Source organism: Salvelinus namaycush, chromosome 12 (genome assembly GCF_016432855.1).
Source record: "Salvelinus namaycush isolate Seneca chromosome 12, SaNama_1.0, whole genome shotgun sequence".
Taxonomy (NCBI): Eukaryota; Metazoa; Chordata; class Actinopteri; order Salmoniformes; family Salmonidae; genus Salvelinus; species Salvelinus namaycush.
Genome location: NC_052318.1, coordinates 13,013,197 through 13,040,219, shown reverse-complemented (window position 1 = coordinate 13,040,219; position 27,023 = coordinate 13,013,197). Strand labels below are relative to the sequence as shown.

Genomic DNA, 27,023 nt, shown 5'->3' with positions numbered 1-27,023 from the left:
GCAATTGTAAATGCTGGACTTTGTAATTAGAAATACAGTGAGCTCCAAAAGTATTGGGACAGTTGAGAACCTTTGGTTTGTTTTGGCTCTGTACTCTAGCACAATGGATTTGAAATTAGATCATGACTATGTGGTTAAAGTGCAGACTGTCAGCTTTAATATGAGGGTATTGTCATCCATATCGGGTGAACCGTTTAGAAATTGCAGCACTTTTTGTACTTGTAATTTTTGTACAAAATAATAGAATACGTTTCGAAACACTTCTACATAAAAATAAAAAACGTTTTATTTTATTTAACCAGGTATGCAACTGCGACCTGGCCAAGATAAAGCATAGCAATTCGACACATACAACAACACAGTTACACATGGAATGAACAAAACATAGTCAATAATACAGTAAAACAAAAGAAAACAAAAAGTCTATATACAGTGAGTGCAAATGAGGTAAGATACGGGAGTTAAGGCAATAAATAGGCCATGGTGGCGAAGTAATTACAATATAGCAATTAAACACTGGAATGGTAGATGTGCAGAAGATGAATGTGCAAGTAGAGATACTGGGGTGTAAAGGAGCAAGATAAATAAATAAATAAATACAGTATGGGGATGAGGTAGGTAGATGGGCTGTTTACAGATGGGCTATGTACAGGTGCAGTGATCTGTGAGCTGCTCTGACAGCTGGTGCTTAAATCTAGTGAGGGAGATCTGAGTCTCCACCTTCAGAGATTTTTGCAGTTCGTTCCAGTCATTGGCAGCAGAGAACTGGAAGGAAAGACGACCAAAGGAGGAATTGGCTTTGCGGGTGACCAGTGAGATATACGTGCTACGAGTGGGTGCTCCTATGGTGACCAGTGTGAAGAGATAAGGCGGGGCTTTACCTAGCAGAGACTTGTAGATAACCTGTAGCCAGTGGGTGTGGCGACGAGTATGAAGCGAGGGCCAGCCAAAGAGAGCGTACAGGTCGCAATGGTGGGTAGTGTATGGGGCTTTGGTGACAAAACGGATGGCACTGTGATAGACTGCATCCAGTTTGTTGAGTAGAGTGTTGGAGGCTATTTTATAGATGACATCACCGAAGTCGAGGATCGGTAGGATGGTCAGTTTTACGAGGGTATGTTTGGCAGCATGAGTGAAGGATGCTTTGTTGTGATATAGGAAGCCAATTCTAGATTTAATTTTGGATTGGAGATGCTTAATGTGAGTCTGGAAGGAGAGTTTACAGTCTAACCAGACACCTAGGTATTTGTAGTTGTCCACGTATTCTAAGTCAGAGCCGTTCAGAGTAGTGATGCTGGACGGGCGAGCAGGTGCGGGCAGTGATCGGTTGAAGAGCATGCATTTAGTTTTACTTGCATTTAAGAGCAGTTGGAGGCCACGGAAGGAGAGTTGTATGGCATTGACGCTCGTCTGGAGGTTGGTTAACACAGTGTCCAAAGAAGGGCCAGAAGTATACAGAATGGTGTCGTCTGCGTAGAGGTGTATCAGAGAATCACCAGCAGCAAGAGCAACATCATTGATGTATACAGAGAAGAGACTCGGCCCGAGGATTGAACCTTGTGGCACCCCCATAGAGACTGCCAGAGACTGCCAGAGGTCAAGACAACAGGCCCTCCGATTTGACACACTGAACTCAATCAGAGAAGTAGTTGGTAAACCAGGCGACGTAATCATTTGAGAAACCAAGGCTGTCGAGTCTGCCAATAAGAATGTGGTGATTGACAGAGTCGAAAGCCTTGGCCAGGTCGATGAATACGGCTCCACAGTAATGTCTCTTAACGATTGCGGTTATGATGTCGTTTAGGACCTTGAGCGTGGCTGAGGTGCACCCATGACCAGCTCTGAAACCAGATTGCACAGCGGAGAAGGTACGGTGGGATTCGAAATGGTCAGTAATTTTGCAGCTCTTTCAGAACTTCAGCTATCTGGATTTGGGTAAAGGAGAAATGATGGGGGCTTTGGCGGGTTATTGTGGAGGATGCCGGGCAGTTGACCGGGGTAGGGGTAGCCAGGTGGAAAGCATGGCCAGCCGTAGAGAAATGCTTATTGAAATTATAGTGGATTTATCGGTGGTGACAGTGTTTCCTAGCCTCAGAGCAGTGGGCAGCTGGGAGGAGGTGCTCTTATTCTCCATGAACTTTACAGTGTCCCAGAACATTGTGGATGCTACCATGATTATGGATAATCACTGTCCCAATACCTTTGGAGCTCACTGTGATTGATAGATATAAAGTGCATTCGGAAAGTATTCGTACCCCTTGACTTTTTCCACATTTTGTTACATTACAGCCTTATTCTCAAATTAATTAAATTATTTTTCCCCTCATCAATCTACACACAATATCCCATGATGGCAAAGCAAAAACAGCTTTTCATAAATTTTTGCAAATGTATTAAAAATAAAAAACTTAAATATTACATTTACAGTTGAAGTCGGAGGTTTACATACACCTTCGCCGAATACATTTAAACTCCGTTTTTCACAATTCCTGACATTTAATCCGAGTAAAAATTCCCTGTCTTAGGTCAGTTCGGATCACTACTTTTTTAAGAATGTGAAATGTCAGAATAATAGTTGAGAGAATGATTTATTTTAGCTTTTGTTTCTTTCATCACATTCCCAGTGGGTCAGAAGTTTACATACACTCAATTGGTATTTGGTAGCGTTGCCTTTCAATTGTTTAACTTGGGTCAAACGTTTCGGGTAGCCTTCCACAAACTTCCCACAATAAGTTGAATGAATTGAGTGAATTTTGGCCGATTTCCACCTGACAAAGCTGGTGTAACTGAGTCAGGTTTGTAGACCTCCTTGCTCGCACACGCTTTTTCAGTTCTGCCCACAAATGTTCTATAGGATTGAGATCAGGTTTTTGGCCACTCCAATACCTTGACTTTGTTGTCCTTAAGCCATTTTGCCACAACTTTGGAAGAATGCTTGGGTTCATTGTCCATTTGGAAGACCCATTTGCGACCAAGCTTTAACATCCTGACTGATGTCTTGAGATGTTGCTTCAATATATCCACATAATTTTCCTACCTCATGATGCCATCTATTTTGTGAAGTGCCACAGTCTATCCTGCAGCAAAGCACACCCACAACATGATGCTGCCAACCCCGTGCTTCACGGTTGAGATTGTGTTTTTCGGCTTTCAAGCCTCCCCCCTTTCCTCCAAACATAACGATGGTCATTATGGCCAAACAGTTCTATTTTTGTTTCATCAGACCAGAGGACATTTCTCCAAAAACAACGATCTTTGTCCCCATGTACAGTTGCAAACCGTAGTCTGGCTTTTTTATGGCAGTTTTGGAGCAGTAGCTTCTTCCTTGCTGAGCGGCCTTTCAGGTTACGTCGATATAGTACTCGTTTTACTGTGGAAATTGATACTTTTTTGAACCTGTTTCCTCCAGCATCTTCACAAGGGATTTGATTTGCACGTTCATCTCTACGTTCATCTCTAGGAGACAGAACGCGTCTCCTTCTTGAGCGGTATGACGGCTGCGTGGTCCCATGGTATTTATACTTGCGTACTATTGTTTGTACAGATGAACGTGGTACCTTAAGGCGTTTGGAAATTGCTCCCAATGGTGAACCAGACTTGTGGAGGTCTCCAATTTTTTTCCTGAGGTCTTGGCTGATTTCTTTTGATATTCCCATGATGTCAAGCAAAGAGGCACTGAGTTTGAAGGTAGGCCTTGAAATACATCCACGGGTACACCTGCAATTGACTCAAATTATGTAAATTAGCCTATCAGAAGCTTCTAAAGCCATCACATCATTTTCTGGAATTTTCCAAGCTGTTTACTGGCACAGTCAACTTAGTTTATGTAAACTTATGACCCACTGGAATTGTGATACAGTCAAATAATCTGTCTGTAAACAATTGTTGGAAAAATTACTTGTCATGCACAAAGTAGATGTCCTTGCCGACTTGCCAAAACTATAGTTTGTTAACAAGACATTTGTGGAGTGGTTGAAAAACGAGTTTTAATGACTCCAACCTAAGTGTGTGTAAACGTTCAACTTCAACTGTACATAAGTATTTAAACCCTTTACTCAGTATTTTGTTGAAGCACCTTTGGCAGCGATTACAGCCTCCAGTCTTCTTGGGTATGACGCTACGAGCTTGGCACACCAGTATTTGGGGAGTTTCTCCCATTCTTCTCTGTAGATCCTCCCAAGCTCTGTCAGGTTGGATGGGGAGCGTTGCTGCACAGCTATTTCAGGTCTCCAGAGATGTTCAGGTTCAAGTCTGAGCTCTGGCTGAGCCACTCAAGGACATTCAGAGACTTGTCCCGAAGCCACTCCTGCATTGTCTTAGCTGTGTGCTTAGGGTTGTTGTCCTGTTGGCAGGTGATCCTTCGCCCCAGTCGTAGGTCCTGAGCACTCTGGAGCAGGTTTTCATCAAGGATCTCTGTACTTTTCTCCGTTCATCTTTCCCTCGACCCTGACTAGTCTCCCAGTCCCTGCCACTGAAAAACATCCCCACAGCATGATGCTGCCACCCCCGTGCTTCACCGTAGGGATGGTGCCAGGTTTCCTCCAGACATGACGCTTGGCATTCAGGCCAAAGAGTTCTTGGTCTTGGTTACATCAGAACACAGAATATTGTGCCTCATTGTCTGAGAGTCCTTTAGGTGCCTTTTGGCAAACTCCAAGCGGGCTGTCATGTACCTTTTACTGAGGAGTGATTTTCGTCTGGCCACTCTACCATAAAGGCCTGATTGGTGGAGTACTGCAGAGATGGTTGTCTTTCTGGAAGGTTCTCCCATCTCCAGAGAGGAACTCTGGAGCTCTGTCAGAGTGACCATTGGGTTCTTGGTCAACTCCCTGACCAAGGCCTTTCTCCCCGATTGCTCAGTTTGGCCAGGCGGCCCGCTCTAGGAAGAGTCTTGGTGGTTCCAAACTTCTTCCATTTAAGAATGACGGACGCTACTGTGTTCTTGGGGACCTTCAATGCTGCAGAAATTGTTTTGTTCCCTTCCCCAGATCTGTGCTTCGACACAGTCCTGTCTCAGAGCTCTACGGACAATTCCTTCACCCTCATGGTTTTTGCTCTGACATACACTGTCAGTTGTGGGACCCTATATAGACAGGTGTGTGACTTTCCAAATCATGTCCAATCATTTGGATTTACCACAGGTGGACTCCAATCAAGTTGTAGAAACATCTCAAGGATGAGCAATGGAAGAAGAGTGCACATGACCTCAATTTCGATTCTCATAACAAAGGGTCTGAATACTTATGTAAATAAGGTTTATTTTTTTAGACCTGTTTTCACTTTGTCATTATGGGTTATTGTTTGTAGATTGAGGAATTTGTATTATTTAATCCATTTTAGAATAAGGCTGTAACATAACAAAATGTGGAAAAATGGAAGGGGTGTGAATACTTTCCGAATGTACTGAAAATACTGTTGCCATTCTATTTGTTTATGTTGTCTATAAGACAATGATTTACACTATTGTACCTTGAGTGCCCAGACATACTCTTTACATCTTGCATTAATGACACTGTCTTACTTTCACATCAGACAGCACAGGTCTATTAGCGTTATTATTGCCTCCAACCGTACAGTATCACATCCTGATTTCCAGAGTTTCATTCACTTTAAGCCTTAGTCACCCATTTGATATGCAGCGCAGAGCGGTACGATTGTGGTTTCTGTCAAGGCTAGGAATCATTTTCTGCATTTGATAATGCCACCGACCCCAGGAGTGGACTAAAGGATTCTGGGTCAGGTATAATCTTGCTCTTCCCTGCACCCTGGCTACTCGAATCCAAACATTTCCTTTCTCTCTTTGAGCCTTTATGGCTTTGACATTTTCTGATTAGTTTTCCAGTGACGCCCGCCGGCATGTCCTAGGATTCCTGCGATCCGTTCGCCACCAACAACAACAAGAGGCCTGTTTCTTTTCTCTTTTTTTCTTGCCCTCCTCGATCACCATGGAGATAACCGGGTTGTGTTTACCACCTGACTTCTGTGGGGCACAATGGAAATATGATTATGGTAATGGGGTTGTGTTTAGTGACGATCGAGGAGGACTTGTCCAGACGCTTAGGCCCAGTGAAGAGGCCCATTTAGGCGATACCCACAGCCTTAATTAAGATTTTATTCATTTTAATTGAACTAGATGAGCTTTGATTAAGCACTCAGAGGCCCCAATGTGGCCGCGCCTGAACAATGGTGGCCCTTTTGTCAACCACATAATGAAGCACTTCGTCTGCTGTTGCTGTTTTTGGCCGACAGGAGAGGAGTGCTCATTTGCTTGATGGGCTCTCTGACACCGTCTCTTAATGTGCTTCCAAATGTAGGTAACCTTTGAGAAGCCTCGATCTGTGCGTCACCAGGAAATGCGCGGGGAAGGGATTTAATGTTGCGCGTCGCCCCAAAAGCTTTTAATGAAGCTTTCGTCTCATCAGGCACGACTAACACACACCAGCGGAATTAGGCGGCTAGTGCCATCTCTCTCTCTTTCTTCCTCTCTTTCTCTCTGAGAGAAAGGCAATTTGTGTCCTATTTTTATTAATTGAGCTTTTATTGTTATTCTTAACTTACTTTCCTATAGTTGTTGCATTGTCATGTGGTGAACCTGCAAGGGAGCATGTACTCCATCTACTGTATATATGACAAATAAACAAACTTGAACACACACGTACATCTCTCTCTCGGCAGCCACTGAGTGCCCCGACAAAAGAAAGACGAGGCGATAGCCTGGCTCTCCTAGCCCACTAATGCACCCACAAAGTGCTTTCTAATATGCACAACGGGGAGAAAGATTCAAAGTTTTCTATGGCACTGTAGAGTAGGTCGGCACTCTAAGGTTAATCACAAAGCGGCAGGCCTAAACGTTGGCCACCGTTTATGGAATCAAAGAAAAATGCTGTGTAAGATGGGGATGGATGGCTGCACCAAGCCAAGGCTGCTGCCAGTCAGTGCTGATGATGAATTAGACTGTGTTCAATTAAAATGACTCCTCTTATCCGGCTCCAAACGGCCCGCGCTTTGTATTATTGGCATTTCCATTAATTAGCGGCTGTCCCCACAGCCAGAGTTGTAATTTATGTGGCGGAAATTATTTTCTTAACATTATTCCAATGAGCCTTTCAATGCTTTGTTGCAGTGAACTTTCTGCTGACATGGATTCGATCAGCTGTCTTATGTTTTTGAATGGCTGTATCTGCATGCACATTGAGAGACTTCCTGTTGGTTGTTGGTCTGTAGGTTACTGTGCTGCTTCTTCTCTTCCTGTGATGTTATTCGTTGTTTGTTTGTTGGTCTGTAGGTTACTGTGCTCCTTCTTCTCTTCCTGTGATGTCATTCGTTGTTTGTTAGTTGGTCTGTAGGTTACTGTGCTCCTTCTCTTCCTGTTTGTAGGTTGCTGCTACACCACTTTGCAGTGTTGAGGTTGCAAGTGACATAACACAAGCTGCCAAACTAGAGCAGTAGGTACTCCACCCTTACAGTTATATGTACCAGGAAAGCCCATCCATGGATGTGAAACACATAAAACTGCAGAACATTGAGGTACTAACACATCTAATGACCTGAGAGACCAAACGGTCATCAGACAGCTGAAAGCCATGCTGTGGCGAGACAACCTGTGGCTCCGGCCATACTGTATGTATTGGCTTACTGTATTTCCCCTGCAATAGAATACAGACGGTGCGTTATAGTATGGAAACATGTTTTTGCCCCAGGATTTTCAATCCTTTGAAGAAACCAATTGATAGCTTTGCAATACGAAAACCAAAAGCACAGAGCACTTTTAGTTAGAGAGAGAGATACATGTTTAGCCATTGAATAGATAGGAATAGATGCTCCTCCTGTATCGGCCAGATCCATACAGTTGCATGCCTCCCTGAATTTTGCGTAATGGCTTTATTACCTGCCAATTTTTGCTCCCTCTCTGCGTGATTGCTGCTGGGAAAATGCTGCCTGCAGGGATATGTTCCTTTTTAGAGAACAGAAATAATGACACGACATGGCGTAATGGATTTGATACAAGCTACGTGCTACGAGGCAACGAAGGGGCAGAAAATTGTTGGTGGGGGTGATGAAGGGACAGTAGAAAGAAAAACAAATTTGAGAGGCAATTCCGCAGGAAAAAAAGAGCACAAGCCTCCGCTGAATGCCGTTCCCCCAGCATCTCATACATTTATTAGAAATTGAAGTCACGGCCCGGGCACCTATCTCGATAATCGAAAACAAACCTGGTTTAATCCCTCGGGTGTCCTCTGTTGCCTTTCTACGTAGCATCACGCACACACACAACCTCCATGGGCAAACGTGCCTCAATGTTTATTGAATTAATGCATCCTCCAGATGCCAGCGAGAAGACAAACACAGGCGGTATCAAGGTCTTGGACTAACGGTCTCTCTGACAGGAAGTGGCACAATGTAATGCTGTTTCAGGTGTTGGGCCATGCTGTGGAACAGGCCTTTATAGGGCTAATGAAAGGATTATTTTGTATGATCATGTAGTTAATGAAACATTTGGAAGAGTTTATACTCCAGATGGACCCTATGGAGTAGATCAGGCATGAAATATTTTCTACTCTATATTGGCAGACAGGCCTATATGAAAGTGAGGTTAAACACAGTTGTGGTGTGTTCGAAGCAAGCAGTTGAAGCAAGCAGCATCTCCACTCTGTCGTCTGATTTCAGTTGTAGTCTCCTCTCTCTCTCTCTTCCATAGTGTGTAGCATGTAGTTGAAGCCATCTCTGCTCTGATATCTGATAAAAAATGTTCTCTCTCTCTCTCTCCTAAAGCTACGTTGGGGACCCTGGACTTCAGTTTACTGTATGACCAGGAAAACAACGCTTTGCACTGTACCATCAACAAAGCCAAGGTGAGCATCCATGATGATGTTTGTCATTCAACGGGAAATTGTTTCCATGGTTTAGGGTTAACCAATGTAAAACACACACACACACAACCAGAACCACCCCAAGCATGGATCAACATCTCATAGGTTAATTAGTTATATCAGTTGTTAATTCATTACCAATCTGTGCTATTAAGCTGTTGTCAAGTTTAAACTATATCCTTGTCGTAATGCTTTGTCGAAATAGCAGGCGTAGTATTGATACTCACATTTGTATTGCTTGGTAGTCACTGCAGCAATTCCATTTAAGTACCTAGGTCCGGGGCTCAATAGCAGTACATATTTCGATCCATACATGGCAATATAGTAGGTAGCTGGTCTCTAACTAACTTTGCATAATGACAGGGAATAAATGGTATGTTTCTTGTTAAATAGTCAGACGTTTGCAATTTATCCTGCTTTAAACCCAGCCTGTAAATGGTACCATCATTTCCCCCCTATTTCAGATAAAAGATGAAGAGGACTTTTAGAGTTCAGCAGCTCTCTCTTTTCCTATTTCAGATTTCTAGAATGGTAACATAAAGTAGGCTCCACGGACATCCATGATGCTACATGGTTATATTTGGATCAAGGTGGTTGATAGCCTTTCTCTGTCTCAAACACACACACACACACACACACACACACACACACGCACACACACACGCACACACACACACACACACACACACACACACACACACACACACACACACACACACACACACACACACACACACACACACACACACACACACACACACACACACTCCAGGCTCATAGCTAAACATGTACCAGAGGCTCGCAGGGGGATCACTGGCAGCTTGTTTTGGCTCTATCGGTGTGTATGTGTGTTCTCTGCTTCTTGCCACTCCGTGGTCATGTGAAGGGTATTTCCCCTGACAACAAGCTGCTGGTAGCATCTGTTGCTGTCCACTTTACTCTGGATCCAGACGAAGCTTTTAGTCTGTCCTTACAGCAGCTCTGCAGTACACACACAGGTCAACACACGCACACAAAAACACATGTGCATGCACAGGCTCAAGCCCTCACAAACACACACACCCACAAACACACAAAGGAAAACACACACATGCATGCACTTGCTTACGCACACACTCAAACCCACACAAAAACACATGTGCATGCACACGCACACATTCAAATCCACACACACTCAAATCCCCCCCATGAAGGGAAATCTCTTCATGTCTCCCTCACTGTGTTTTGTTTAAATAATCGCTGCTTCCTCTTGAAGATTACTTTTAGGTTTCAGTAGCTCATTCACTGGGCTCTAGAACAAAGCAGGAAACATCTGTAGAGATGTCAGATATCTCTTCCCCTCTGTTGCTCACCCAAATTGTGTGACATTTACTAGTTAATGATCTCAAATGGATTTCCTGTGACCTACTGCATGCTATTGTATCATGGCTTGGTCTGCAATAGGCCAGACAGGATCTGAATGCAGTGGCTCAAGAGGAATGTCTGAAACCAGGATTATTTACTGAAGACTGCATGCTTTCCAACCCAAACAAACAGCATCTCTATCCAAATCAACAAGGTGGAGAAAAAGTTACAGAGCCTCTGCTATCTTTTCCCTCTCCATTCGAAGTTGAAGTGACCATTTTCCTTTTCCACCTTGCTCGTAATTGTCTTTTCAGGATAAGTAGGTCCAATTTACCCAGCCAGATCCACATTGGCTGGCTTGGGGGGGAATGCCAGACAAGGAGAGTCAGGTCAGACACTTACTTTGCCCTCTTCCACATACCCTTTTCTCCTCAGAGAACCAGCTGGCAGATCTGAGAATAACCCCTTCTATTCCCAAGGAAAGAATTTAAGTCACAGGGGTAACACACTGGGGTCATGTTCAGCAGGGCACACTGTATAATTTTTTTTTGCAATGGAAAACGAAAATCTGTGGTTTTAAGTTCAAGCAGTACCTCCCTCTTTCACCCCAGTTTCTCCCTACCAAACATGCCAATCTGAGATGCCAGATTAGGCCTTTGGTTAGTGACTTCCTCTGGGATTTCAGCTGTGCCAGCTGTCACAGTCAGTGCAAGGCTCTACATGAAACCCCAGGTGTCATAGTAGGCAGCAGGCTTCCTCTGCTCTGGTACCTGGCAGTGGACTAGCGAAGCCCCAGTCCAGGGAGCTCCAGGCGACTCCTTTGGCTTCCTCCAAGCCTTGGAGCAGCGGCTGGGCTAGCATCAGAGAGAGACTCACTGGGAGAGAGAGTGCTAGAGAGGCTCCCTCTGGGCTTGTGGATGGCCTCACTTTTTAGGGCGGTCTTCACCAGAACACAAAAAAACACATTTGTATTTTTTTCACTGTTGGGATTTCTGCAAGGTTTTGAGGGTTTGAAGAGTATTCGGTCCCATTAGGGTGCTTGTCATCGCTTAACATAACTGGAATGTATGCCAAAAACACAAAAACACTCAAATGCAGCAGCAGAGCCTTTTAAAACTCAGCTTTTTTTCTTTGGTGGTGGGGAAATTTCTTCTTACTTGTGACAGACTAAATACCTGCTTCACGTACATTTTGACATCTATCTTTAGTGCAATAGTTAACACACTAAAAAAGACTGGTAAGATAAGCAGTTGAATGGAGTCGAGAACTGGAGTTCCTTTAAATGTTTTCTTTAATTCCCAGAAGAAGACATTGATGGGTGTTTTTCCCTGGCATGGATTCATATGTTAAAGTAAAGACCATGCCTCAATAGACACTCAAGACATGCATGGTCAATAAATAACTACAGGATTGATGCATTTCTGCCAAGAACACAGAGTACAGAAAACGTTTTTTTTCTTTTAATAATGCAAAACAAAGAATTCTCAAGATAGAGAGCAGAGGCCTATTCCCTATCTAGTGCACTTCATTACATTGTTTGATCCATCACCTGTTTTATTTAGACTGAACCATCAAGCATGACGAGCCACTCTGGACGAAGCTAGCGTAGATAGGCTAAGCATCGCTACCTAGTGGATCTTGGCCGATAGTACTACTGGCTCTCTCGCTGTGCAAAATACACTTGTTTGCTCAATCTAAGTAATATAGATGTATCTATGAACATATGTTGCCATCCACAAGGATACACTGTGTAGTAGGGAATGTTTTAAACCAAAAACTGGAAGTGTCAGAGTCAACCCAGGAGCTAGAAAGCTTTATAGACCGCCACTACCAGGCCCTGTCGGACATGAAACATGGCAAAGGCAACATCCGAGCTAGCTCCGTCATATGCCCACCGCGCAAAAAGTCACGGCTCCGGCCTTCTTCGTTTGACCACACCAGTTAAAGAGTCTTTCAGCATGGAGGCCATGGACGGTGCCAGGGATGTGCTGGAGTCTTTCGACAAAAGAATGTGAGGAATTGGAGATGCTAGAGACCATCCAACAGAGCGTCTCAGAACTGATAGCCTGTTTGGAGTTCAGCCAAAAGGAAATAGACAAACTGAAGAAGGAGAATGAATATTTCAAAGGTACCGTATATAACATTCAGAATGCAGTTGAGACAATTTATCGAGAGATCAGAAAGCTGAAGGAGTCACTGCTTGGTGTACAATCTATTCTTTTCTGGTATTTCTGAGACAGATAATATCAAACCAGAGTATAGTGTGAAGGAATTTATGACGAAAAAGATGAAACTGCCCCCCGATGTGGTGGAGAAAATCACCTTCTCTAGGGTGCATAGAATGGGGAAATCTTTGAGGCAGACCTCGCACAATTATTGTGTGCTTTGAACATTTCAAAACAGAATGAAATGGTCAAAAGCAGGGACAGAGAATGAAAAGGAACTAACTATGGGATGAATGACCACTTTCCCCATGACATAAGCAAGTACTATATTCTGTCATGAAAGAACACAGGGGCCGGAGCAACCGGTTGTAGACAAAATGTACATAAATGGCCAGCTGTTCCGAGACACAAAAATGATCCCCTGGCTGTTTTTAGTTCATTCCCTCTTTGCCATGACTTCTGAATCCCACATTCCACTAAAAACACAATGACTGCATCTACAAGAATTTCGCATTCTGTTGATTTGCAATTATCAAAGAAAGGAGTGCATATCGCCCATTTAAACATGTGTAGCCTTCCTAATAAAATCAATGAAGTCTGACTTGGTACATAAAAACAATGTGCATGTTCTAGCAATCACAGAAACCCATCTGGAAAATTGTACTACTGATGGACAGGTCAGCGTCAGTGGTTATACTATTATTAGAAAGGACCGGAACAGACAAGGTGGTGGTGTTGCAATATATATACAGATTCACTTACCGTTTAAACTGAGCGATGAATAGAAGTACTATGGCTACAGGTTCATTTAACATTTCAACCACCAATTTTGGTGGGGTGTGTGTACAGGCAACCATGTTCAAATGTATCTTACCTGGATGATATACAGTATGTGACCATGCCTCTGAAAATAAAGAGTTATACATTCTCTGAGATTTTTATATTAATTGGAAGGACAAGAATGATGGCAGCAAATCCAGGATTGCCAGATTCACTGACAGTGTAAATCTAATGCAAATGGTTAATGCCACCAGAAGATCATCCAGAAACAGGTTTGGCCACCAAACAGAAACATGTATTGATTTGATATTTTGCAGTAATATAGAAAAAAGTACAAAGGCTAAATCTGTACCTTTGGGCTGGATCGATCATAGTAGTATTGCAATAACTAATAAAGCAACGGTCCCAAAAAAGCCACCCCAAAATTGTGGTAAAAGGAGCTATAAGAATGGTATAGTGCCTTTGGAAAGTATTCAGACCCCTTGACTTTTTCCACAAGTTGTTAGGTTACAGCCTTATTCTAAAATTGATTAAATTGTTTTTTTCCCCTCATCAATCTACACACAATACTCCATAATAACAAAGCAAAAACAGGTTTTTATACATTTTTGCTAATTTATAAATATAATATACATAAGTAGGGTTAAGTATTCAGACCCTTTACTCAATACTTTGTTGAACCACCTTTGGCAGCGATTTCAGCCTCGAATCTTCTTGGATATGACGGTACAAGCTTGACACACCTGTATTTGGGGAGTTTTCCCATTCTTTGCAGATCCTCTCAACCTCTATTAGATTGGATGGGGAGTGTTGTTGCACAGCTACTTTCAGGTCTCTCCAGAGATGTTCGATCCGGTTCAAGTCCGGGCTCTGGCTGGGCCACTCAAAGACATTCAGAGACTTGGCCCGAAGCCACTCCTTTGTTGTCTTGGCTGTGTGCTTAGTCGTTGTCCTGTTGGCAGGTGAACCTTCACCCCAGTCTGAGGTCCTGAGTGCTCTGGAGCAGGTTTTCATCAAGGATCTCTATACTTTGCACCGTTCAGCTTTGCCTCGATCCTGACTAGTCTCCCAGTACCTGCTGCTGAAAAACATCCCCACAGCATGATGCTGCCACCACAGTACTTCACTTTAGGGATGGTGCCAGGTTTTCTCCAGACTTGACGCTTGGCATTCAGGCCAAAGAGTTCAATCTTGGTTTCATCAGACCACAGAATCTTGTTTCTCATGGTCTGAGAGTCATTAGGTGCCTTTTGGCAAACTCCAAGCGGGCTGCCATGTGCCTTTTACTGAGGAGTGCTGGTGTAGTGCTGCAGAGATAGTTGTCCTTCTGGAAGGTTTTCCCATATCCACAGAGGTGCTCTGTCAGTGACCATTGGGTTCTTGGTCACCTCCCTGACCAAGGCCCTTCTCCCCCAATTGATCAGTTTGGCTGGGCGGACAGCTTTCAGAAAGAAGAGTATGTGTGGTTCCAAACTTCTTCCATTTAAGAATGATTGAGGCCACTTTCTTCTTAGGGAAGGCAATGCTGCAGAAATGTTTTGGTACCCTTCCCCAGATATGTACCATGACACAATCCTGTCTCAGAGCCATTTGACCTAATGGCTTGGTTTTTGCTCTGACATGCACTGTCAACTGTGGGACCTTACAGGTGTGTGCCTTTCCAAATCATGTCCAATCAATTGAATTTACCACAGGTGGACTCCAATCAAGTTGTAGAAACATCTCAAGGATGATCAATGGAAGCAGGATGCACCTGAGCTCAATTTCGAGTCTCATAGCAAAGGGTCTGAATACTTATGTCAATTTGCAAACATTTCTAGTAACCAGTTTTCGCTTTGTCATTATGGGGTATTGTGTGTGTAAATTGCTAAGGATTTTTCTTTTGTTAATCCATTTTAGAATAAGACTGTAATGTAACAAAATGTGGAAAGAGTCAAGGGGTCTGAATACTTTCCAAGGCACTGGAACTGTAAACATTTTCTTGATGACTTAAATGATTTGCCTTGGGAATTGGTCTACCTTGAAGACAACATAAATCATGCAGTAGAATGTTTCACAACATTTTGCAAGGACGGTTGATCGCCATGCCCAAATAATAATAGAAAAACTGTGAAGGTCAGCCCATCCCCATGGATAGACAATGAGCTATGTGTGGTTTTTACACAGCGATATGAGGCAAAGAGTCATGCTATTAACTCATAATTTGAATCTGATATAATGTTGTACAGGAAACCCGCGGAACTATGCTGTGTAACTGAATCATCAGAATGTATTATTATTTTGTACAAAATTAGCTTTCACTGACTGCAAAAACAATCCCACATCAGTCTGGAATACTGTAAAAGGCCTCCTGGGCACATCCAGCACATACTATCAATCTACTGTGGAAGTAAATGAGGATATAAAACAAAACCTATTGACATTACTAATCGTTTTGCAGATTATTTTGATAATAAGGTGAACAGTCACAGGCAGAATATGAGTCATCCTGTCAATGAAAGGGACATTGTTTATTCTATTGACAAAATCATCAAAAGCCTGCAGTTTCACATTACCACAGGTATCAACTGATGAAGTGCTCAAAGCATTAATGTGCTTACCTGAGGACAAGTCACCTGGGCTTGATCTCATTGACAATAAACTTCTTTGACTAGCAGCACCATATATTGCAGCTGCAATTAGGCATATTTTTTTAAGGAATTAAAGTTTCCTAATGAATGGAATCATGCAAAATTGTGTCCAATTCCAAAAGGCAAAACATAACCTTTTATCAAACCGTAGACTAGTCTACTGTCATCATTTAGTAATATTTTAGAAGCAATTGTCAGTAACTGTATATAGGTGTACAGTCGTGGCCAAAAGTTTTGAGAATGACACAAATAAACATTTTCACAAAGTTTGCTGCTTCAGTGTCTTTAGATATTTTTGTCAGATGTTACTATGGAATACTGAAGTATAATTACAAGCATTTCAAAAGTGTCAAAGGCTTTTATTGACAATTACATGAAGTTGATGCAAAGAGTCAATATTTGCAGTGTTGACCCTTCTTTTTCAAGACCTCTGCAATCTGCCCTGGCATGCTGTCAATTAACTTCTGGGCCACATCCTGACTGATGGCTGCCCATTCTTGCATAATCAATGCTTGGGGTTTGTCAGAATTTGTGGGTTTTTGTTTGTCCACCCGCCTCTTGAGGATTGACCACAAGTTCTCAATGGGATTACGGTCTGGGGAGTTTCCTGGCCATGGACCCAAAATATATATTTTTTTCCCCCAAGCCACTTAGTTATCACTTTTGCCTTATGGCAAGGTGCTCCATCATGCTGGAAAAGGCATTGTTTGTCACAACTGTTCCTGGATGGTTGGGAGAAGTTGCTCTCGGAGGATGTTTTGGTACCATTCTTTATTCATGGCTGTGTTCTTAGGCAAAATTGTGAGTGAGCCCACTCCCTTAGCTGAGAAGCAACCCCACACATGAATGGTCTCAGGATGCTTTACTGTTGGCATGACACAGGACTGATAGTAGCGCTCACCTTGTCTTCTCCGTACAAGCTTTTTTCCAGATGCCCCAAACAATCGGAAAGGAGATTCGTCAGAGAAAATGACTTTACCCCAGTCCTCAGCAGTCCAATCACTGTACCTTTTGCAGAATATCAGTCTGTCCCTGATATTTTTCCTGGAGAGAAGTGGCTTCTTTGCTGCCCTTCTTGACACCAGGCCATCCTCCAAAAGCATTCGCCTCACTGTGCGTGCAGATGCACTCACACCTGCCTGCTGCCATTCCTGAGCAAGCTCTGTACTGGTGGTGCCCCGATCCCGCAGCTGAATCGACATTAGGAGACGGTCCTGGCACTTGCTGGACTTTCTTGGGCGCCCTGAAGCCTTCTTTACAACAATTGAACCGCTCTCCTTGAAGTTCTTCATGATCCGATAAATGGTTGATTTAGGTGCAATCTTACTGGCAGCAATATCCTTACCTGTGAAGCCCTTTTTGTGCAAAGCAATGATGACGGCACGTGTTTCCTTGCAGGTAACCATGGTTGACAGAGGAAGAAGAATGATTCCAAAAACCACCCTCCTTTTGAAGCTTCCAGTCTGTTATTCAAACTCAATCAGCATGACATAGTGATCTCCAGCCTTGTCCTCGTCAACACTCACACCTGTGTTAACGAGAGAATCACTGACATGATGTCAGCTGGTCCTTTTGTGGCAGGGCTGAAATGCAGTGGAAATGTTTTTCGGGGATTCAGTTCATTTGCATGGCAAAGAGGGACTTTGCAATTAATTGCAATTCATCTGATCACTCTTCATAACATTCTAGAGTATATGCAAATTGCCATCATACAAACTGAGGCAGCAGACTTTGTGAAAATGTATATTTGTGTCACTCTCAACTTTTGACCACAACTGTATATAGAACAAAATAAAATGATCACAGCCTACCAGCATGCATACCGTAAGGATCACTTGACTGCAACAGCTCTGGTTGATTTAGCAGATCAATGGCTCTGGTCACATGACCAATGTAATCTTCTGGGTGTGCAGCTTCTTGATTTTAGTGCTGCTTTTGACCTTGTTGATTAAATTGCGTCACTATGGATTTGATTACACCTCATTAAGATGCTTACAGTTCTATCTTGTCAACAGAAAGTTTACAATCACAAATGGTGCCTATTCTGAACCTCATTCTGTATACTGTGGTGTCCCACAAGGCAGCTCCTTAGGACCTCTTATATGCGTGCTGTATTCAAATTATCTCCCTCTGGTGTTCTCCAATTCTATGGCATGTTTGACAATACCCCTGTCTATGTAACAGGCAATTTTGATTGCCTGTTACATAATAGCCTGAGCGCACTAGCTAGGTAGGACGTAGGACGGCGGACGTAAAGGTAACGTAAAGGTAATGGCGGACTGAACGAAGTTATGTAGAGCACCTCAAGATAAAACATAATATTCGAAATATCTGCTCAATTAGACTAAAATATTAGCACTAAATAATCTGGTGGGTGATAACCTTCAATCTGGATAATAACACAAAACAAATCCTAAGATTAGAGACATTTATCGACAAATATTACGAAAACAAGCAACACCCAAACATGACGGAGAGTAAGACAGGGGAACCGATTCAAAAACGAAAACGTGACTCCTCAACCGATACGGATGATTTAATATTCTCACCACCGGCAATGGTAAAGGTCGAAACCGATCTGTTAAAATCAATAAATGACAAACTGGGTATACTTGAATTAGTTAGTAAAGATATAAAAGAGTTGAAGGCAAGCCTAGAGATGAGTGATGAAAAAGCTGCGACATTGGAGAAGGAAACACACGCGCTAAAAGGGACAGTCAATAAAATTGAAACCGAAATGAATGAAATTAAAAAGGAGAACACCGTTCTGAAGGAATGCTTACTAGACATACAAACTAGATCCATGAGAGAGAATTTGGTACTTACAGGTATCCAAGAGAAAGAAGGAGAGGTTCCTGAATCTGTAGTTAGAGAGTTCCTTTTTGCAGCGCTTCAGATTCCACGCGAAGTTATCGATAAGATCCAACTTGAACGTGTACACCGCCTCGGACAGAGAGGGCAGAGGTACGAACGCCCAATCGTTGCCAAATTTGCTTCATTTAAAGATAAAATAATGGTTAAAAGCCTGGGTAAAAGACTTGCTGGGACCAAAATTGGCATGAATGATCAGTTTCCGAAAGAAATTGCAGAACGGCGCAAAGTTCTGTATCCAATTTTCAAAGAAAATAGATTAAAAGCGAAACGAGTAGCTCTCGTCGTTGATAAACTATATATTGATAACCAGTTGTTCAGAGACACAAAGACTACTCCATGGTTATTTTAAAAATTACAAAGTTCTCATAGATGAGGAAAATAAACACAATTCAAGCCCGGTTATTGATTGTAACAATACAAAATATAGCTTTTCTATAAATCTTCATATATAACTAATTGAACACAAGCACTATTTCTACATAGTGAAGATAAAAACTAAGTAAACAGAAGGCACAGTATGTGTGGATGGTGTGGTGTGTGTTTATTTTTATTTGTTATGTTTGGAAAGTTGAGTGAGTGAGTAATGAAATAGTTGCATATCCCAGAGCCAGTGTATTGCTGTGGGCCGGGTATGAGAGGGCTTTCAATGTTGTTCAGATGATGGATATACTTTTATAATGAATTATACGTCTTATTTATTTATTGTCCTATCATGGGGAACTACATTTTTAAAATAAATTATATCTAATTATTTATTATCCTATTTTAATGGTACGGTCCATGGCCCTATACCCTAGACACCCACATGAATGGCCCAGATACTAAGGAGAAGTCCCTAACTGTTTTATGTGCATGCTGTAAGCGGTCTGTATGCAGCCAAAATGAGGTCAGGGACCAAGAGCAGCACTGCCCCCTCAAGATTCTGAGCCTGCTTGGCAGGGTTGGTCCTGCAAAGCCAAAGCCCCCTAAAGGGAGAGCATAATAAACAAGGAAATTCTCAAAGCTGCTAATGAGAACCTTGACGACCTTGTACCTAGCCGGTGGGGATTCCGGTGGGGTGCCCCCACTCAGGCAGTGGCAGTGCTGGCAACACTAGCTGCAGTAACCCATGGGGAGGGGGTCACACTCGGACATTCAGAGAGGGGGTATATTATTGTGGCCCTGGTGGCACGAAATCAAGTCGGACTGCATGGAGATGCTTGGGAACATGGTCAAAATGGATGACCGTATTGTGGGTGTTTCAGGAAGAAGGTGTACATTTGACCTCCATCATTTAGGATGTGACAATGGTAAATAAATCTCTACATTTATGCTCATTTTTTGCGCGGTCTTGCAGGCCTTCTCATGCAGCTGCAACTGCAAGTACATTTGTAAATCATGATCCATCTTGAGTTGGGCTCTGGGATGGTGCAATTGTTGAGAGGGTGAGCTTATGGTTGTGTGGGGGTAAGGGCTGAATGTGTGTGGGTGTATGTGTGTATCCCACAACTGTTGCGAAGGAAGAAGTAAAAGATGTTAGGGACTATAGAGGATGATTCACAGCAATATGTAATAAAAATAGAGGTGAGGGCGATGGAAATGCATTTGGCAATGGATCTGCTTCGGTTCGGTGGATGGCGCTGTGTGCACTTTTCGAAGGATGGATCCCAGTCGGTCCGGGGCTGTGCGATGCGGGGGGTCGGGGGTGGTCTGCCGGTCATTGGGATGACAACCCAACTCGAGATGGGGGCTTTTGGCGGGTGGAATAGTGGGGACCAATTGGAGGTTTGCTTAGTGGAGATGCAAATGTCATGGTACAACTATATAGACACTCAATCATTATGTTACTTTTTAATAGGACGTTTACAAACATATATTTTGATAAAAATAATTGAAAGGTGTGTCTCATTATGGTAAGTGGTGAAATAAGTATAGCCAGTTACAATTGTAATGGCTTAGCAGATAATAAGAAAAGACGATCAGTATTTACCTGGCTAAAAGAGAAGGATTATAATATCTACTGTTTACAGGAAACCCATTCGACAGTTTTAGATGAAGTTTTGTGGAAAAAGAACTGGGGGGGCGAAATATATTTCTCCCATGGGCAAAGAAATTCAAAAGGGGTGATGGTTTTAATTAATAATAACTTTGATCCAAATGTGCAACTTGTCCAAACAGATCCTCAAGGTAGATGGATTATTTTAAATATGTTATTGGACAATAAACATATATGGCTTATTAACCTATACGGTCCGAATAATGATGATCCAAGCTTCTTTGACAATATATATAAGAATGTATCAACTCTACAAGCAACACTAGACTCTATTATTATAGTGGGAGATTTTAATACGGTCTTAAATACCTCTATGGACCGGAAAGGAAATCACACTATAAACTATCACCCTCAGGCACTTAAGGAAATCAGGAATGTCATGGATATATTGGAATTAGTGGATATATGGAGACTTAAATACCCTGACCTAGTGAGATATACATGGCGGAGGCTTAATCAAGCTAGTCGCCTTGACTACTTTCTTATATCATTCTCTCTGGCACCAAAAGTTAAAAAGTGTTTGATAGGGGACAGAATGCGGTCGGACCATCACATAATTGGCATATATATTACTCTTACAGAATTTCCACGTGGGCGAGGATATTGGAAATTTAATCAAAGCCTACTAGATGATAAATTGTTTAGAACTAGGACAGAAGAATTTATAACTGACTTTTTTAGACATAACATAGGTACAGCAGATCCCCATATTGTATGGGACACTTTTAAGTGTGGCTTTAGAGGCCATGCAATTCAGTACTCATCTATAAAACAAAAGCAATTTCGATCAAAAGAGTCCATATTAACAAAGGAAATTGAAGGACTAACAGTACAGTTAGATAACAATAAAAACGGTACCATAGAGGCACAGAATAAGTTAGAGGAAAAACAAAAAGAAATGGAGGAACTTATTCAAGAAAGATCCAGTGTAATATATTACAAAAATAAAGCGAACTGGATGGAATATGGGGAAAAATGCACCAAATTCTTTTTCAATCTTCAATATAGAAATGCTACCAAAAAAAAACGTATTAAAACTTGTTACAAATGATGGAGTCACGCATGATTCACCAAATGATATTTTGAAAGAGGAAGTAAAGTACTTTAAGAATATATTTTCGTTTCAGGCTCCTCCATCTCCACTAACTGAAACTAATTGTATGGATTTTTTCCCTAATAATAATGTAAAATTAACATCTGTACAGAAAGACTCATGTGAAGGCCTAATTACAGAGGAGGAACTACTTGATGCAATTGGGGCCTTTAAGGATGGGAAAACTCCAGGACTGGATGGCATACCAGTGGAAGTATACAAACATTTTTTTGATATACTCAAAGGACCATTATTAGCTTGTTTTAACCACTCCTATATAAATGATAGATTATCAGACACGCAACAAGAAGGTGTGATATCATTATTACTGAAACAGGACCCAAGTGGTATATATAAAGATCCAGTCCATTTAAAAAATTGGAGACCTCTTACACTTCAGTGTTGTGATGCAAAAATCCTAGCAAAATGCTTGGCGCATAGAATAAAAAAAGTTTTGTCAGATATTATTCATCCTAATCAGACAGGTTTTTTACATGGACGATACATTGGAGATAATATAAGGCAAGTACTGGAAACAATAGAACACTATGAAATATCGGGGACACCAGGCCTGGTTTTCATAGCTGATTTTGAAAAGGCTTTTGATAAAGTACGACTGGAGTTTATATATAAATGCCTAGAATATTTCAATTTTGGGGAATCTCTTATAAAATGGGTAAAAATTATGTATAGTAACCCTAGGTGTAAAATAGTAAATAATGGCTACATCTCAGAAAGTTTTAAACTATCTAGAGGAGTAAAACAAGGTTGTCCACTATCGGCATATCTATTTATTATTGCCATCGAAATGGTAGCTGTTAAAATTAGATCAAACATTAATATTAAGGGATTAGAAATCCAGGGCCTAAAAACTAAGGTGTCATTGTACGCTGATGATTCATGTTTTCTTTTAAAACCACAACTAGAATCTCTCCACGGCCTCTTAGAGGATCTAGATACATTTGCTATCCTCTCTGGATTAAAACCAAATTATGATAAATGTACCATATTACGTATTGGATCACTAAAAAATACACATTTTACATTGCCATGTAGTTTACCAATTAAATGGTCTGACGGTGATGTGGACATACTCGGTATACAAATCCCAAAAGAAAGAAATGATCTCACTCCAATAAATTTTTATAGAAAGTTAGCAAAAATAGATAAGATCTTGCTACCATGGAAAGGAAAATACCTGTCTATTTGTGGGAAAATCACCCTGATTAACTCTTTAATCATATCACAGTTTACCTATTTGCTTATGGTTTTGCCTACACCTAGTGACCTGCTTTTTAAATTATATGAACAAAAAATATTCAATTTTATTTGGAACGGCAAGCCAGATAAAATTAAAAGGGCCTATTTATATAACGAATATGAATTCGGAGGGCAGAAATTATTAAATATTAAAGCATTAGACCTCTCACTAAAGGCATCAGTCATACAAAAGTTATACTTAAATCCAAACTGGTTCTCTAGTAGATTGGTACGAATGTCTCATCCTATGTTCAAGAAGGGCCTTTTTCCCTTTATTCAGATTACACCTGCTCACTTTCGGTTGCTTGAAAAGGAAATAATCTCCAAAATATCTTTATTTTTTAAGCAAGCCTTAGAAAGTTGGTTGCAATTTCAGTTTAATCCACCTGAAAGGACGGAACAAATAGTACAACAAATCTTGTGGTTAAATTCAAATATAGTAATTGATAAAAAAAACTGTATTTATCGAAGAAATGTTTAAAAAAGGTATAATTTTTGTGAATGATATCATAAATAGGACTGGTGGAGTAATGTCACACATGCAGCTAACACAGACATATGGAAATGTCTGCTCTACCCAAAATTACAACCAATTAATTGCAGCATTACCACAAAAATGGAAGAGGCAGGTGGAAGGGGATAAAAGTAAGGAACTTGTATGTCGGCCTTATATTAAAGAACATAAATGGTTAAAGAAAAGTGTGATAAATAAAAACATATACCAATTTCATTTAAGGATCAAAAAACTTACAGCTGTGCCATATAAATTGCAAAATAGTTGGGAAGAGATTTTCGATGTACCCATTCCATGGCACATGGTGTATGAATTGATACGCAAAACAACGCCGGATTCAAAACTTCGAATTTTTCAATTTAAATTATTGTACAAAATTCTTGCAACTAATAGAATGTTATATATATGGGGGATACAATCTTCCCAGCTCTGTAGATTCTGCTGTGAGGAGGCAGAGTCATTAGACCATTTATTTTGGTATTGTCCGCATGTAGCTCGTTTTTGGTCACAGGTCCAGGAATGGTTGAAGAATTGCAACATTTGCGTAGAACTAACGCTACAGATAGCAATACTGGGGGATTTGAAAAGCCATAGTCAATCAATCAATAATATAATAATTATTTTAGCAAAAATGTTTATTTTTAATTTACAATCCGTGGAAGCTATGAGAATAGGAAGATTCAAATCTTTTGTGAAGCATCACAGCACAGTTGAAAAATATATGGCAAATAAAAATCCGAAATGGATGATGTTGGAAGATAGATGGGAAAGGTTGAGTGGAGCTGAAGGGTGGGACTAATAACAAGATAAACAATGTAGGGCATACGGGATCTGTGAAATGTGTATAGGTGCGGAGCTATTGTGAAATAGCACAGTTACAAGTGGAAATCAAACTGGATGGACAACAGAAATAGAGGAAGGACTAAGAACAAACAAGAGAGAACTATTATAAAGTAGACTGTGTCTGTAAAATGTGTATAAGATGTATAAATTGAAGGTAAAAACAGAAATGTTTATCAGTTTACTCCAATTGGGGGATCGGTGGTAGGGTTTGCGGGGAATAATAATAAAGGTATACTCTTTAAAAAAGTATGTATGTCTATATAGGTATGTGTATGTATATATGTGTATATGTATGCATACGTGAATGGATATATATATTTACCCAAAAAAATATGAAAAAAAAAAAAAAAAAAAAAAAAAAAAAACAGGCAATTTTGTAGTGCAGCTAAAAAAGGCTATTGAAGCTGACATGATTAGTATTTCAACTTGGATAACCCGAAAAAAATTGTACTAATAAAACCAAGACAATACTAATATGTATGAAAAGAAGAAAGAAACTGCACTCCTCACAGCTGACAGATTGCAGGACACCCATAGAGGAGGTTTCAGAGACTAGGCTGTTAAGTGTGCTGCTAGACAACAGTATCTCTTGGTCATCACACATTTCACAGCTCTGCAACAAAATCATCGGCACCTCCTGTATGCTCAGAAGGATTGTGAAATATATGCCAGAGCAAATACTTAAACAAATCTCACAAGCTCTCATCCATAGTCAAATTAACTACTGCTCTGTCTGGAGTAATGTGTTTGTGACCTAAAGAGAATGCAGATAACACAAAATAAGGCATTCCAAATGGTTCTGCAATGTGGTTACAAGAGGTCTTCCATATAATTACATAATGCACTCAATTGGCCGACTGTCAAGAAAATGATAGAAAATAATATACTAATTATTTTTCATAAAATTCACCACTCTGAAAAACCAACCGCTATATATGATAAACTGGATACAGTCAAAGACAAATACTGTCATAACACACAGAGCAGAACCAAGGCCACCTACAGACCACCAAACCCCAACTTAGAGCTGGGCAAAAGAGCTTTTAGAGATTAATTCACAATATTTGTTTTTACATTTCTTAAGGACTCTTGGAAGACTGGCCCTTGGGCTAAAAGTACATTCAAATCAAACATGCTAGAATAAAAGCTTTCATTTGTTGCTGGGTGGTAATCAATAGAAAGTCATTGTTCCCATTCCTCAGAGCTGCGCTGGCTATTAGTGCTCTACAGGGGACGCAGGTCATATAGGCCTACCTTTTATGTGTGAAACTCACTATCCCCCCTCAGGGTTCTCCACTATTCATCACATTTTCCCCCATTTAATGCTGAGCCATTCCTAGAGCAAGTAAGTTTACTATTGTGTGATGATGAAAAATCACCCACGCTTTCTCTGGCAGAGTCAGTGTTCAATGCAGCAATACTGATTTTCGTAGTTATCGTGTTATATGTTGCTGGACTATAAAACGTGCATTGTTGCACATATTTGTTCATTCGTACTCATTCTAAGATACTGCATGGGTATTGACCTTAGACATTTATTTTCCAAATTGCACCCAGAAGTCAGATTGTACATCAGGCATTTATTGATTTGTTTTGATTTCCTAAAATGCAATAATTAGCTAAAGTGAATTGCAGTTCACTTTGATAATGATATGGTTGCGTTGTTTATTTTCTCTGCTTGGTACTTATGCCTTCCACATTAGAGCCTCCTCTTCAGTGTCAACAAAAGACACTCCAGCTAACAGAAGCGTGCTCTTAAAGGGAGACCTGAGCCAGCTCTGGAGTCCTGTGGTGTTATTGCCTATGATTGTTACTTGAAGATTGTTGAAGTAACAGTGAGACAAAGAAGCGCCTCTGACAGGGCTTGGCCCTCCATCCTGTAGCTCTGTATCTGTCAGGGTGGCTGGATAGCACAGAGGGTAGCTGGCAGCTGAGGGGACAGACTGGGCATGGCAGTGGGTAGGAGAGTGGGTGCCCCTGGCAGGCCAGCCTGAATTGATTGATGGCAGCTATTTGCAGACTGGTTGACTCCTGAACTGTATCCATTGCCAGACTGAGGGACAAATGTGGAGGGGAGTGGTCTCTTTCTCTGTCTCTCCCAGTGTGTATCAGATGAGATGATCTGTTCCTGCATCTCAATAAGCCAAACTGAATTCCTTCACTTAAATAATTGGAGCGGTAAAAATAAATCTCCCCAGAGTTTCTGAGCTTTCAGATATGCACAGAGGGGGAAGGGGCCACACAGACTGGAGCCCACTTAAGTGAATTGAGACTCCATAGTTACACGATCACATGTGAAGTGTGCAGCTCCACCCTTTGACGAACGTACCCAGCTCTCCAGTGTGACATGATTCTGATAATTACCTGTCCATCTCGGTAACTGTTCTTGGACCACGCACATCCGTAATTAAGCTGTAGATTCCCATTCAAGCCATGTGGTTTATCCGGAATAATCCATGGCTCCTGGAACTGGGAGATAAAAACAAACAAGTTATCTCCCCCAAGTTCATTAGCGAGTCATTGTGAAGCTTAGAGAGTCAGTCATCATAAAGGAGGAGGCTTCGTCTCCAGCCTGACAGAGCGTAGAGAGGCTGCTGTCTATCTTCTAATGCAAA

General features: G+C 41.4%; 1 protein-coding gene across 1 annotated transcript in view; it reads left to right on the top strand.

The window, feature by feature from the left end:
• The window catches only part of LOC120056919 (double C2-like domain-containing protein beta), a 182,149-nt gene that overhangs the window by 71,063 nt on the left and 84,063 nt on the right, over nt 1-27,023 (top strand). The window contains exon 4 of the mRNA XM_039005203.1: nt 8,773-8,852. Within this exon, the coding sequence (XP_038861131.1) occupies nt 8,773-8,852 (80 nt within the window). The remainder of the gene's footprint in view (nt 1-8,772; nt 8,853-27,023) is intronic.